The 16,305-nt window shown below is 40.1% G+C and overlaps 1 protein-coding gene across 16 annotated transcripts in view; it reads left to right on the forward strand.

The window, feature by feature from the left end:
* Window positions 1-16,305, forward strand: part of OBSCN (obscurin, cytoskeletal calmodulin and titin-interacting RhoGEF) — a 762,040-nt gene that overhangs the window by 587,979 nt on the left and 157,756 nt on the right. For 13 of the 16 annotated variants that reach the window (XM_033931804.1, XM_033931806.1, XM_033931805.1 and 10 more), the window contains 2 exons: window positions 28-157; window positions 916-1,021. In XM_033931804.1, the coding sequence (XP_033787695.1) occupies window positions 28-157; window positions 916-1,021 (236 nt within the window). Of the gene's footprint in view, window positions 1-27; window positions 158-915; window positions 1,022-11,989; window positions 12,033-16,305 lie in introns of all 16 variants that reach the window. The other 3 variants (XM_033931819.1, XM_033931820.1, XM_033931818.1) reach the window with 1 other exon arrangement.

The following is a 16,305-nucleotide window of genomic DNA, read 5'->3' on the forward strand; positions in this document are numbered from 1 at the left end:
TTTGTGTTTATGGCTTTCTGCTTTCAGGTGGTATAGAGATGGTGCACTGCTGAAAAACCCAGATAAATTCCAGACCTACAGCGAGCCAAGAAGTGGAGTATTAGTGCTCGTGATCAAGAACGCATTCCAGGAAGATCTAGGATACTACGAGTGTGAAGTAAGCAATATTTTTAAGGGATTTATAGAATTGCCTCATCTTCCCTATTGCAAGGTTCCTTGCTGAAAATTCAGGTTAACTCATGATTAAGCTACGTGATACATTCTCTTTCCTCCTTCCAAAAGGCAATAAGTTACGTGCTTCTAGCAGCAGAGTATTGTTATCAGAAATCTTCTCCACCGTAGTGGGTATAGGGACATCGCTGTCTAATCACCTGCTGGGCATCCCTTCTGCCGCAATCGTTGCGGGGGGGGGGGAAGAACAGTTCCACGATTCTCTAACCGGTGCTTATGACAGATGCCGGTTAGAGAACCGTGATTTTAGGCGAAGGACTGGTCCCTCCCATGCCTAAAAGGTCTTGTTTTAGGCATTTGGGACTTGGGTGATTTTTTTTTTTTTTAGAGAGAGAATAGGGCTTAAAAGTAGGCGTAGTGGCAGTCTGGCCATTCTCGGAAAAAAACACATTTTGGACTTTTTTTTCCCGAGAATGGACATTTCTCTGCTGCCTACTTTGGGCGCCTAGGGCCTTAGGCCAAAAGGGGACTTAGACTTTAAAAAAAAAATTATGCCCCTCCACGTATTAGATTGTGCTGAATCTTGACTTTCTGCGTGTTCCAGAGTTCTCCTATAAAATAAGCGTTAAGATGGCAGCAGTCTTTGATTTCTTAACCCATTCAACATCTTGATGTCATTTAGATGAGAATGACTTTTTCTTCCGAGATACCATTGTTTTAATCAGAGCATATGATTGACCGCAGCTGGTGAACAGACTGGGATCAGCCCGAAGCGGAGCTGAACTTTATGCACAGAGTCCAGCACTCTTGACCCAAGAGAAAAGAGGAGACCAAGCCATCACCATTGAAGGTAAGAGGCATTTCATGTTGGCTGCTATCAGGCCACTACAAACACTGTATGTTATCCTACTGGACAAGCAATCTTACCTGCTTCAGTTGAGGCAGCAAATTGTCCATGCTCATTACAGGTGCTAAATGTTCTCATGTTACTTTGTTCTCCATTTTTCCTCAAAGAGAAAGCTAGATGAATTTCCATAGTGTCCATACCACACCAGTCCAGCACTTGACAAAGACAAAGAAACAAAGTAGTTCTGTGTGACTCAGTCCGTTAAGGACACCATTCAGCTATAGAATGCTTAGTATTTCTCTGCTTCCAGCAGGTATGAGGGCATATTGTTCAGTCTCTGAATAAGCCAAAGATGCTCCTAATCAGTGTTTCTGGATTAGTGTAGCTGGTTTCCTCTCACCATGAAGAATAAAGGCTTGGAAGGGAAAGGAGAATATTTGCAATTGTTCAAGTCCTTTACAGCTTGCTTTCTCTTTTTTTTCCTTCTGTTCGGATCATCTGGGGGTTGAGGTGCCTATCAAGAATGGAAAATTGAACCAAGTCTCTTCCTTGTTTTTCTCAGCATTGGCAGTTGACTTGTCTTTTTCGTTGCTCAACTCTTGTTTCTGTTATTTTAACTTGCTGCTCTTTAGCCCTTGGTTGAGGCAATCTTGTTTTCAGAGGAGCCCTTTGTAGCTTCTAGCTGAGTGGGCTACAGCTCCTTACAAAGCTATGACTGCCATTGCTATATAATATGGGATTTATAATCAAAAAATAAAGATGTTCCAAAACCGTCATAAGTTGGTTGGCACTTGGACGTCCTAATTACTGGGACGTCCAAGTGCTGAGTTTCAAAACTGTCTTTATGAATGTCGTGCGAGGCATTCTAGCCCCTGTGCATCCTAAGATCCGTGGGGTGGCGGAGGGGGGCGGCATGTTGGGAAGCATGTTATGGATGGGTTTTGGGCATGTGTAGACTTGGACATCCTGCACAGATATGTTTCCCGAATTGCCCTGGACAGAACTTAGACATTCTAAGCTAGACCTGTTTTAAAAGTACCAAAAAAAAGTACCCAAACTGACCAGATGACCACTGGATGCATGAAGGTATGACCCCCCCCCATACACACACACTACTCCAGTAGTAACTAACCCCATCCCACCCCAAAAAATATGAATGAAGCAGTACATACCTGTCTCTAGAACAGTATCTGGTATGGGAAAGGTTAGTAGAGCATCAACAGGTGTCTTACGTAGGTTGGTGGATGGGCTAATGAGCCATTGAGAGCAGGACTCAGGCCCATAAGCCCCTCTAACCAGTACATTTATGGTGGAAAGTGTGATCCCACCAAAATCCTACTATACTGCCATATAGGTGCCACCTGCAGCCATAAGGGCTATTGGAGTGGTAGAAAGGTGGGCATAGGAGGTATAGGGAGAATTTTGGAGGGCTCACTGTAAATTATAAGGGAGTTATGGTGAGATGTATACCTAAGAAAGATACTACTAAAAAATTGGCTAAAACACCTTAGACCTGAGGAGGAAAGTCTAGCAAAACAATTATTCCATGGGAGAAAACAGGATTTAAAGTAGTGGACATCAGTATGAGCCCATCATGGATAACGTAAACCTCTGGCTCAGGCTAAATCTCAAAGGTGACCAGCACCAGACATCAGTCTAAATGAGAGTTGCCTCATACATCATATAGTCCATAACAAATTCATCACCTGTGAAAATAATAATGAATTTGTTATGGACTATATGATGTATGAGGCAACTCTCATTTAGACTGATGTCTGGTGCTGGTCACCTTTGAGATTTTGCCTGAGCCAGAGGTTTATGTTATCCATGATGGGCTCATAATGATGTCCACTACTTTAAATCCTGTTTTCTCCCATGGAATAATTGTTTTGCCAAGACTTTCCTCCTCAGGTCTAAGGTGTTTTATCCAATTTTTTAGCAGTATCTTTCTTAGGTTTATATTGGCTATATATTTTGAAAGGGTTTTTTCATTTTGCTGTTTTGAGATATATACCTGACACCTTTTATGTGAAGTTCACAGCAGTACCCTCTAAGGTGCCCCACTGCTCTATTGGTATTTCTATGTTGTCAGTCTATTACAACACTGGCCCCTCCCACATACAAATGGTCTAGATTTGGATGTTTTCAACTTGGATGTTTCAGTGGTCGAAAATGGGGAATAAAGTTAGGCTTCCTAAGGTCGGACGACCTAGTGGCCAAGATGTCCAAGTAGACGATTTTCAAAACTAAATGTGGACGCCTAGCGGTTTCGAAAATGGATGTTTCTTCTCTTCCAAATTTGGACATCTTGTGGAAAACGTCCAAATCAGGGTTAGACGTCCTAGTTGAAAATGGCCCTCCATGGGGTTGGGTTTGGAGCAGAGAGAATGCTAGCTGAAAGATTACCCAGACAGCAGTGATATTTAGCTTTATAATTTATACAATTTATATAATTTATACAATTTATATAATTTATATAATTTATCTGTATAATTTATACGTTTAGGTTAGACCTGCAACTACTACTACTACTATTAATTATTTCTATAGCGCATTGTATCGCAAACTGTATACCACGGCACACCAGTGTGCCTCCTGAGATTTCTGGTGTGCCGCGACGCACTTGCGAGGAGGAGAATCATCCACACCAGCAGCTTGCTTACAGGACGTGCCTCCCACAGCGAGAGGCATGTCTTATAGGAAATCGGCAGGTGTGGACGACTCTCCTCCTGGCCGGCGTCTCTCCTTTTCTCCTTGCATCTCCCAGATCCCTTTAACAGCGGGGTCGCGGCAAGATGGGCCTCCGCGCATGCGCAGATGTTGATGCGATGACATCATGCATGCACGTGACATCATCGCATCGACTTCCATGTGCCTTTCAGCCGGGGTACTGCATTTAGTGTGCCGCTGGCCGGAAAAGTTTGCGGAACACTGCTATGGCACTACCAGACTAGTAGGTCTAACCCAAGGGTAGGCAATTCCAGTCCTCGAGAGCCGGAGCCAGATCAGGTTTTAAAGATCTCCACAATAAATATGCATGAGATAGATTTGCATCTCAAGGAGGCAGTGCATGCAAATCCGTCTCATACATATTCATTGTGGATATCCTGAAAACCTGACCTGGCTCCGGCTCTCGAGGACCGGAATTGCCTACCCCTGGTCTAACCTAAACAGATAGTACCTCCACGAAGACCACGCTCTCCATATGTTCAGCACTGCTGCCTAAACAGACTGGGCACTGAACATAATAGATTAATATAAATGCCAGCACTTTAATATGGTCAGTGTGCCAATTAAAAATCAGGCCCCATGGTTCTCCAACCATCATGATTCTTCTGGGTCAGCCTCATTTGGAGTGTCTTATGCAGACACTTCAAACATATCCCTGTGTAAAGAAAAGCAAGAGAATCACTCCACACTCCAGAAATCTTTGTATGTTATTTTTCTTGTAGTGCATTCTGGGGCTGATTCTGTAAGCGGAGCCTGCCGCGTGTCAATCACGACCAAGAATCGGGGATACCAGTACCTAGCAAGGACCCTAGGCACTGGAAATATAGGCCAGGGTTTTACAGGCCTACATTTTCAATGCCTAGGATTGTTGTAGAATCGCGGATAGTGTCGCTTAATGACGCTGCAGTCTGGCGCCACCCCTAAACACGCCCACTTTTGTGCTTCGCTAGGTGCCATAGATCTAGGCGATGGTCCTAAAGGTTGCTTAACATCGCCTAATTTTTTTTGTTTTGATGAGGTTTTTAATTGGTTTTTAAAGGTGTAACCAATTATCGCGCCACTTAGAACCAATTAAAACCCTTAGGTTATTTACCAGTAGACATGATCTAGGCCCCTGCCAGCGGCTAAGTTCAGCAGCTTTTCGAGAATCTGGCCTTCTGTGGTTCTAGAGAACGGTACAGACAGTAGTCTTGGAGAATGAGTTCCCATCCTGTGTTAAAACTGGTGGTGTCAGGTCCCTAACCCTGCTCCCCTCTCATCTTGGTCCTTCTGGACTGCTGTTGCGTACATGAATCCGCCAAACCATAAACAAATATTTCTGTTTAGAAAATGCGCGCTGCCATGGAACAGCCAGAATCAAAATGTTGCTAGTACTTTTTGCGTATTGAGATAGGAGTAGTAGGAAGTGGCCGTGGATTCTGCTTAATATAAATGCACAGTTTCATGTGTACTTGTAATCCTTCAAACATTCCATTTTCATAGTACAAAACCCGAATGCTTTTTCATTTTAAACCCTAGCTCAAGCTATGCCAGAGTTCTTGTCTGCTAGTACATCTTTTGTCTGCGCTTTATAACATGTCAATAATTGGCTATACTCACTTTGTAGGCATAAGTGTGACTTTTTTTTCTTTCGCTTGGACCAGTTAACTTACATTGCAGCAGCAGCAGCAGCACTGGCTTTGCAAAGCTATTATCCCACTTTAACTGCTTAGAAAGTTGAAATGATAAATCACAGCTTAAGCTTCATCTCAGGAATTTCTCTCACAGATATGATTTCAATGTACAGGAGCAAAGAAAAAAAAAATCATATTTGCTCATCCTACTTTTGTGTGGTTTTCTCCTTGATGTAGGGTCTTTGCCTTCCTAATTTAGATTAGATGGTGTACCTCACATCAATATATTTCTGTTACGGATGCAAAAAGCTCATGTGGTTCAAAACCTGGATAGATTGTGTTTTTATAACTTAGAGCAAGACCAATAATGAATATACACAAGGAAATATACATTGGGGCTAAAATAAAACAATTTATATTTACAAGGTTCATGCATATTTTCTTCATTCTCTCATTCAGCTACTAATGAAACTCCAGTAGGATGTAATCTAAAAACCCTTTGTGCCTTGTGAATTAAAACAAATTGTCAAACCTATCTGGTGTGTACCCAGTTTTTTTTATGCTTGATCCCTCACCTTTCTACCACTGAGAATGCTCTCTATCTGTTTATTAGGCTTAAAAAAAATTATGATATATTTCCCCTGTCCCCAAATCATCCATGTTGGAAAGCATTTCAATGTATGAAGTAGGGAAGTCTATAAAGGGGCATCCCCTTTTAGGCACCCCAGTGCTACATGGTGAGAACGTCCTATTCTATGGTGCAAAAACAACAGGAGGAAAGTCTGCACAAGAGAACATAAGAATAGTCTTCCTGGGTCAGACTAAAGGTCCATTAAGCCCAGTAGCCCATTCTCATAGTGGCCAATCCAGGTTCCTAGTACCTGGCCAAAACCCAAGGAGTAGCAATATTCCATGCTACCGATCCAGGGCAAGCAGTGGCTTCCCCCATATCTTTCTCAATAACAGACTATGGATTTTTCCTCTAGGAAATTGTCCAAACCTTTCTTAAAATCAGCTACGCTATCCACTCTTACCACAATCTCTGGCAATGCGTTCCAGAGCTTAACTATTCTCTGAATGAAAAAAATATTTCCTCTTATGGTTTTAAAAGTATTATTCTGTAAATCCATGGCATGTCCCCTAGTCTTTGTAAATCTTGATGCAGTGAAAAATTGATCCACTCGTACCCATTCTACACCACTCAGGATTTTGTAGACTTCAATAATTGCTTACAAAGTGAATAAAGCCCTGATCTATTCTCCCCTTAGCCGTCTCTTTTCCAAGCTGAAGAGCCCTAACCTCTCTAGTCTTTCCTCATACAAGAGGAGTTCCATCCCTTTTATCATCTTGGTCACGTCCATCACTTACCTGCAAAAGTGCTTCTGTTCTGTATGTTTATAGATGCAAGTGTTCTACGTAGATTTGCTCTTTTACTTTTTCCTCGTGAGAAGACGGACTTCTTTACTGTGATCCTTAGTCTGTCCACCTCTAACCTCATGTCATAGCACCTTTTTCTGAAACTTCTTATCACTAAAAACATCTCGCCTATTGTGAACTTGAAGGACATGAATGCTTCTCTTGTACCCCCTGACGACTACCTACTGAGGCTCTGAAAAGTGCTGTGAATGGGAAGGATGAAGAAAAGACATGCCTCTGCTGAACAGAGATGATTTTGTCCTTTGGGGGAGGGGGGTTCTGTCTCTGAATGATTAGCACAAGCGTCCATTCTGACTGAAAGTTTGAGTCACTCATTTTTGTCCAGGAGAGGAAGCCATTGAAGTAACCCCCGTTCCTCCTCCTCCTCCTGCACAATAGCATTATGAATTAACCTAGGAGTTTTTCATTATTAAAGCAGCAGTATTCCAGCGTGTCAACAAAACATCAATTTTCTTAGCATAGTAAGGGTATGTGAAAGAGGTACCACTGCATCTGATTTCTTTCTAAGAGATTCCAATTTAAAAAAAAAAAAGATAGTTTAAGACTGGATGGAGAAAATGGCACATGGGCTTTTAGTCCACTCCTTTTCCTGGTGCTTATACCTTTTTGGATGGTACTTAATTTGAGATCAATAGAGGAGGCAGAAGATAGAGACAACAGTTCTACCTGGCACCTTCTAGAATCTAGACTGCAGCTAATTCTATCTTATTGTTTTGAAATAGAGGTTTCCAACCCAGTCTTTGGGACACGGCACAGTCAGTCTGTGCCTTCTATGAATATGCATGAGAGAGATCTCCAGGCCATGGGGGCATGTAAATTTAACTCATGCATATTCATTGTGGGTATCTTAAAATCCTGAGTATGTTCTGAGGACATACTCCTTTAGAAGATGATTCTCCTCCCTAACTGAATAAAGAGTTAAAAATTTAAAATTGTGAACAATATGATGGTGGGGCCGGTACTTAAAGAACCCCATGAACAAGCAGTATGTTGATATGATGTACACCAGTAAAGAGATATTCAAAAAGCAGTGCTGAAAGTCCTGTAGAGCTCCAGCTCCAGATAGAAGGATACTAGATCAACAGTCGTGCCCTGTTCACAAAAAGTATTTGCAGTTAATATGCATCAAAAATAAATAGCAGTCACTGAGGATCCATTCAGGCCAGGTGATGGGACTTACACTTCCTTGAATGCATCCCCTCAGCTAAGCAGGCAATAGGCAGCATTTCTCATCTGATATGCAATCTTAGGACAAAATGAAATATTTAAAGTATTTTTTAACCTTCATGAAAATATTAAACCGGAATAGAGTTAAAAGAAACTTGAAAATCACAACACATGGATGTCTATTTATTAAGATGCAGTGTGCAAAAACATGCATAAATATATTATTTACCACGACTCCCATTATATCCAATGGGGTCTATTCACCGATATTATGCAGTAATAGGTGTTAATGGATGCCACACCTACCAAATAGAACTAAGATCCTCGTTTCATCTCTGCTATTTCTAGAAAAAGCAGATGCACTATAAATAATATAAATGGGTCTTTTGATTTCTCTACACTCGTTGTTTTCAGTTCATTGGTCCAGATTCAGGAGTTTGACAGTTGTATCAGCTTGTTTTGTTGGGTGTTTTTTGTGGGGTTTTTTTTGCTAAGAATGCATCATTGCTTGTAGACATATGAGGTCCCAGCTTGCAGAGACATTTGGGAATCTTGGCATCCTAATGACACAAGCATTTTCAAAACTCTCTAAAGACTCACAGTTGCCTAACATTTTGTGAGTCTTTGGAAGATCAGATCACAGTTTAACTGTGTGTAAGGCATTGCATCCATAAAGTTCAGGTGTGCTCTACAAAGAACCTCTGCACACAGAATCTATTTTTAGTTATTTTTTACCAAGGTTCATATATTTGAATGCAGACCAGTGTTTTAATTTAATCATATATAAATAATTAGCATTTATATACAGTACATATAAATCTATACACAAGTCTATAGATGAGCGGATGGATGGCTAGCTAGCTACAGTAGATAAGCAGTGATGGAGATCAATATATTTAATGCAATTGTGTATGATTTTTTTAAATCATACAAATAGTCTTTGATGCAAAGAATTTCAGTGATATCCTAATTCACAAAGAGCCAGAGAGATCATATCTCAGATTCCATGGTGGTTATTATTGTGCGATATTTCCTTTTATATTTATCCATCTAGATGGAATTGGCTATATGGAAAGCATACTATATTAATCTGAAAATTAAGACATTATTTCTTCCAATTTGTCACACCATCTCCAGAATAAATTATTTCTGGTTCATGTTACCATCCCTCATCTCCATTCCCTGCAGGACTTATTAAGAATATAAATATTCTAATTATAAATGAATGAAAGATTACATACATGGGTATGGGTGGGAAAGGAAAGGGCCTTTAAGCATAAAGGTTGTAGATTTGATAATACAACCAAAGTGGATTACTTTATTATATGCCAGTACTATCTGTCCCTAGTAAGTTCACATTCTGAGTTTTTGTGCCTGGATCAATGGAGGGTTAAGTGACCTTCCTAAGGTCACCAGGAGCAGCAATGTGAATCAAACCTAATTCCAAAGTTCTCAGCCCAATAAGAACAATCAAGGAGAGCATGGAAGAGAGTTTGAAGATCAGTGTTAGAAATGCTTCACATTGAAACAAAGCCAAAAAGCCCCAATTCAAGCACGAAGGTACTTAAAAGATATCAAAAATATGCTTAAGGGAAAAGGACAGGATAGGAGCAAAAACTTTCTATACTCCTAAATATCACAGTAATAATAAAATATTGATGGTGAGAACGGGGCCCTCAGTGAGGTGATAAGCTCTACAGAGCGAGTACAAAGCTCACTCAAATGCTTAAACAGACATTGGCCAGAAACTTCATATTTCAAGCCACACACCATCATAGGTTACCCCGGCTGTGTGTGCTCATACAGTGAAAGCGGTGATATAATCAATTAACAAAATTAATTAATTTTAATTCAGTAAACAAGAAAGTTTCTGCCCCCGCCCTGTAAGCCAAATTGAAAAATTCACAGCGACAACATAGGGCTCCTTTTATTAAGGTACACTAGCATTTTTAGTGCACGCATGAAATTACCACGCACTAAACTGCGTGGTACACTTCTTGAATAACGCCAGCTCAATGCTGCCGTTAAGGTCTAGCACGCATGGCAATTTAGCGCATTAAGGCCCTAATGCACCTTAGTAAAAGGAGCCCATAATTTCATTCATTGAAATCAATCGAAAAACATTTTAAAAATTAATTGGCTAAAAAAGTCACTTAGCGGAATGAAAATCTGGTCTCGGGGATATTATCAATCCGCTGAAACTGAAGATGTAAGTTGTTCAGGATCTGAAGAATCAGTCTGCATTTTGAGTCTGATTCTTCAGTTCCTGAACAACTTACATCTTCACTTTCAACAAATTGATGATATCCCTGAGACCACTTTTTTAGCCAGTGAACTTTTAAAATGTTTTTCAATTGATTTCAGTTAATGAAATTATGCTGTCGCTGTGAATGAAATTATGTTGTCGCTGTGAATTTTTCCATTTGGCTTACAGGATGGGGATAGGAACTTCCTTGTTTACTGAATTAAAATTAATTTGTTTATTTTGCTAATTGATTATATCACCGCTTTCACTGTATGAGCACACACAGCCGGGGTAACCTATGATGGTGTGTGGTTTGAAACATGGCGCTTCTGGCCAATGTCTGTTTAAGCATATGAGTGAGCTTTGTAGTCGCTCTGTAGAGCTTATCACCTCACACTGAGTTTATTAATACTGTGATATTTAGGAGTATAGAAAGTTTTTGCCCCGATCCTGTCCTTCTCCCTTAAGCATATTTTTGATATCACATAGAAATAGACACAGAAAGTATTCTCAAGTTTCAAGTTTAATTAATTTTAATATACTGACCATCGACGTGCACCTTGTCAGTTTACAATGCTAAAAATGAAAGGTTAAAATAAATTTTTGTAGGGGGGGGGAAATGTGAACATTAAATAAACAAATTACAAATACGAACATGAGCTTAAGGGGGAGGGAAAAGTTAATAATTACATAATTAAAAACAAATTAATTAAAGGAAAGAGGGGGGGAGGATAAAACACCAGGAATGTGGATTGCTTCTTAAAAGCAGTTTGTGTTTATTTTGCAGACTGTTGGAAAGGAAATATTTAGACGCTATGGTATGCGTCTTGGAATAAGAACGTTTTTAGTTTAGTCTTGAATTTGTCAAGTGAATTTTCGAGGCGGAGTTGAGGTGGCATGGCATTCCATAAAGTTGGAGCTACAATGGAAAAGTTACTTTTTCTAGTGTAGTAGAATTCTTTGATTGAAGGTATGGCCAATAAATTCTGATCAGCCGATATAAGGGTCCAGGGAGGGCAAAAGGAGATGATGAGTTTATCAAAAAAAGATGGGAGACGCGAAAGTTTGATTTTAAAGACCAGCATTAAAGTTTTATAGTATTCTAGAGAAAGCAAGCTCCCAAAGAACTATAAAGTACCTATTAGAGATACAAATATCCATGTCAAGGGCTCACACAATAGAAAGCAATGACTATATACATTAGGCTGCAGGTTCATACAAAATGTTGCACAATATTTTGCTATATATATTGTTTTAAACTGTAGTTAGTGAGTCATCTTTCCCAGTAAATCTCGTGACGTTATTTTAAATCCTGCAACCTTGCCATAAAAAGTTATCGTAACCTGATATTTCATGCATGTTGCTGCCGCTGTAACAAAGCAAAGATCCCATATCGGAGAACTCATCTACAGAAAAAAATCAGGAAAACATAACAGGGCATAAGAAATAACATTCATAAGGAGGGTCTTGAAGAAAAAAAAATCCTTCATAGTTATTGTTCTACAGAGTTTCTTCTCCTGAATCAATTCATACAGTCAAGATGCAAAATATCAAGATGCAACCAGAATAAGGAAGGAGAGATTCATAGTCAAATTTAATAGAATTTGCTTAATAGGAGCACAGGGGTCTCTGTTAGATGGTTTCACAAAGGAAAGAACCACAGAAAAGATGGCTGCAACATTTTCTGAAATTTCATGTGGATTCTCTTAACAAAGCTACTTCAATCATTTCAGCTTCTGCATTTCTCTAACCCCATGCTCTCCATACTATTTTTTTTAGTCACCGAACAGGAAACTAAAGTGCCCAAGAAAACCATCATCATGTAAGTTCTGTGCTTTTTCTTTTTTTTTTTTTTTTTCCGCTCCAGTTGTGCTTGTATCCTGCTGCCTGTTGTGCATGGTTCACTAATCCGCTTGATTTTCACTGTTTGTGCAAAATATGTTCATTTACATCCCATCCTCCAGCATCTGTTTTGGGAAGCACAGGTAAAGATAGCATATTCATTTCAAACCTTCCCGTAAAACAAACAAAAAAAAACTGCACTGAGTCAAACATTTTGGAGCCTATTTTCAAACTTCTGTGTGAATCACAGGTAAAAATTAACAAGGGTCTATATTCAGCACCAGTGAACCAGGTAAGAGAGGCCCTGATTCACCTTTCCCTCTGAGCTGAGCAGGAATCCTCCAACTGCATTGCTGCTAGTGGGGGGAAAAAGTTGTTTATTGAAAAGCATTAGCATCAGTAGTAAGGTATAGTAAGGGGGGTCTGCTCTTAGTAAACATTAGCATTAGTAAGCATTAGCATTAGAAATCAGTAGCCCTTAGTAAACATTACAAGCAATAGCAAGCCCTTAGTAAGCATTAGCATTAGTAGTACGGGGTAGTAAGGGTGAGGGTCCACCCTTAATAGGGTAGTGGATACATGGAACGCGCTACCAGAGGATGTGATAAACAGGAGCACGCTACAGGGGTTCAAAGAAGCTTTGGATAGGTACTTGGAAGACAAAGGGATTGAGGGGTACGGATAAGAGTAAAGGTAGATTATAGGGATGGGATTAGAGGTAAATTACAAAATTAATCAGGGACCACTGTTCAGGCACTAGGCCTGATGGGCCGCCGTGGGAGCGGACCGCTGAGCAAGATGGACCTCTGGTCTGACTCAGCGGGGGCAACTTCTTATGTTCTTATGGTCTTATGTTCTTATTAACAAGCATTAGAATTAGCAAACATTAGCATTAATAAGCATTAGCCCTTGGTAAGCATTAGCAAGACCTTAGTAAGCATTAGCATCAATAGTCAGGTGTAATAAGGTGGGGAGGTCCGCCCTTAATAAGCATTAACAAGCATTAGAATTAGCAAGCATTAGCATTAGTAAGCATTAGTCTTTAGTTAGCATTAGTAAGCATTAGCCCATAGTAAGCATAAGCAAGCCCTTAGTAACCATTAACATTAGTAAGCATTAGACCTTAGTAAACATTAGCCCTTAGTAAGCATTAGAATAAGTAAGAATTAGCTTTTAGTAAACATTAGCAAGCCCTTAGTAAGCATTAGCATCAGTAGTATGGTGGAGGGGTCTGCCCTTAATAAGCATTAACAAGCATTAGAATTAGCAAGCATCAGCTTTAGTAAGCATTAGTCCTTAGTAAGCATTAGCATTAGTAAGCATTAGCTAGCATTAGTAAGCAATAGTATTAATAAGCATTAGCATTAGTAAGCATTAGCTAGCATTAGTAAGCAGTAGTATTAGTAAGCATTAGCATTAGTAAACATTAGCAAGCCTTTAGTAAGCATTAGCATCAGTAGAAAGATGTAGTAAGGTGGGGGGAGTCCGCCCTTAATAAGCATTAACAAACATTAGCATTAGTAAGCATTAGTCCTTAATAAGCATTAGCATTAGTAAGCATTAGCCCGTAGTAAGCATTAGCAAGCCCTTAGCAAGCATTAGCATCAGTAGTAAGGTGTGGGGGGGTTCTGCCCTTAATAAGCATTAACAAGCATTAGAATTAGCAAGCATTAGCAAGCCCTTAGTAAGCATTGGCATCAGTAGTAAGGTGGGGGTCCACCCTTAGTAAGCATTAACAAGCATTAGAATTAGCATTAGTAAGTATTAGCATTAGTAAGCAGTAGCCCTTAGTAAACATCAGGCCTTAGTAAACATTAGCATTAGTAAGCATTAGCCCTTAGTAAACATTAGCAAGCATTTGCAAGCCCTTAGTAAGCATTAGTATCAGTAGTAAGGTGGGGGGTACGCCCTTAATAAGCATTAACAAGCATTTGAATTAGCAAGCATTAACAAGCATTAGAATTAGCAAGCATTAGTAAGCATTAGCCCATAGGAAGCATTAGCATCAGTAGTAAGGTAGGGGGGTTTACCCTTAGTAAGCATTAACAAGCATTAGAATTAGCAAGCATTAGCATTAGTAAGTATTAGTCCTTAGTAAGCATTAGCCCGTAGTAAGCATTAGCAAGTCCTTAGTAAGCAATAGCATCAGTAGTAAGGTGGGGGTCTGCCCTTAGCAAGCATTATAATTAGTAAGCATTAGCAAGCCCTTAGTAAGCATTAGCATCAGTTGTAAGGTGGGGGGGTCTGCCCTTAGTAAGCATTAGAACTAGTAAGCATTAGCCTGTAGTAAACATTAGTAATCCCTTAGTAAGCATTAGCATTAGTAAGCATTAGCCCTTAGTAAACATTAGCAAGCCCTTAGTAAACATTAGCATCAGTAGTAAGGTGTAGTAAGATGGCAGGGGATTCGCCCTTAATAAGCATTAACAAGCATTAGAATTAGCAAGCATTAGCATTAGTAAGCATTAGTCCTTAGTATGCATTAGCCTTAGTAAGCATTAGCATCAATAGTAAGTGGGGGTCCACCCTTAGTAAGCATTAACAAGCATTAGAATTAGCAAGCATTAGCATTAGTCAGTATTAGTCTTTAATAAGCATTAACATTAGTAAGCATTAGCCCGTGGTAAGCATTAGCAAGCCCTTAGTAAGCAATAGCATCAGTAGTAAGGTGGGGGGTCCGCCCTTAGTAAGCATTAACAAGCATTAGAATTAGCAAGCATTAGTAAGCATTAGCCTGTAGTAAACATTAGCAAGCCCATTAGCATCAGTAGTAAGGTGTTGTAAGGGGGGGGTCTGCCCCTGGCATGGTCTTTGTAAAGGGTGCAGGCACCTATCCTCTCTGCCCCCCCCCCCACACCTCTCCTTCCCTAACCCCCATCACCACCACCGTGCACTCCTTCCCTTGTACCTCTAATTTTCCCTGCACAAGTAGCATTATGAACTTGCTGCCTGCGTGTTACCTCTCTTTTAAGTCACTTCCGGGCCCCACGCCTAGGAAGTGACGTCAGAGGAATAGCTGACATGACGCGGGCAGCAAGTTCATAATGCAGCTTGCGCAGGGAAAATTAGAGGTACGAGGGAAGGGAAGTGGTGCAGGCACGCGGCAGGTGGGTCGGGAAGGAGCAGGGGGTGAAGAAGAGGGTGGGGGAAGGGTGCAACCACCCCTGGCACCACTCTGCCTCACTACGCCACTGATTAGCATCATAGCTATGTTGTTTGAAATGTTCTGATTTATGCTAATTAGATGCTGCCTAAGTGTTGGTAGTGCTATAGAAATAATTAATAGTAGTAGTAGTAATATTAAGTCTCCCTTATAGTATGTATTATATCTCTCTCATTTGAATTTCAGTGCTGTTAATAAGTGTATTTTTGAAAGTGTTTAATGATAGTTCTATTATTAAGTTTTAATTTACTGGTTTTAACTTCATGTCATTTATTGTATCTACTATATATATATATATTTGGTCTTTTTACTACTGTTATGCCGTTAACAAAATTGTAAGTTTTACATTGAATTAAACTTGCTTTACACCGCCTTGGGTGAATCTCTTCATAAAGGCGATTGATAAATCCCAATAAATAAATAAACATTGTGTTTTCAATTATTAGAGATAGGCTCTCTGTAGTGCTATCAGAGCTCAACTAAAGTAAAAAGCACCCCCACTAGAAGGACTTTAGATGGAGGAATCCTGCTTGGCTTAGACTTGCAGGACTGCCCAAGTCCAGTCCTCAAGATCTACTTTCAGGCCAGCTTTTCAGGATATCCACAGTGAATATACCTGAGAGAGATTTGCCTGCACTGCCTTCTTGGTATGCAAATCTCTCTCATGCATGTTCATTATGGATATCCTGAAAACCTGGCCTGCCAGTAGATCTCGAGGACCGGACTTGGGCAGCCCTGGCTTAGAGAGAACAGTGCTCCTACCTGGTTAACCAGTGCTGACTGGGCCATGTACTGATATTCAGTGGCATTTAACCGCATAAACACCATCTAATTATCTGCTTAACTTAGGACAGAAAAAGGGCTGTCCTAATTTAGGAGCCTTTTTATTAAAGGGTGTTTATGAGCCCTTAATATGTGGTTAATGCATGTAAATGGGCTACCGCGCAACTGCGTTAAAGAGTTTTGAGATAGTTTCCTTGTTTGTGTTCATTAAATTGTGCGTTGCTGAAATTTTCAATAATTTTCCATAAGAAATTGTGGCATGGAAGCATTAGCCAGCAAGCACGTTATACTTACTGTGCACTGGAAT

Source organism: Geotrypetes seraphini, chromosome 2 (genome assembly GCF_902459505.1).
Source record: "Geotrypetes seraphini chromosome 2, aGeoSer1.1, whole genome shotgun sequence".
Taxonomy (NCBI): Eukaryota; Metazoa; Chordata; class Amphibia; order Gymnophiona; family Dermophiidae; genus Geotrypetes; species Geotrypetes seraphini.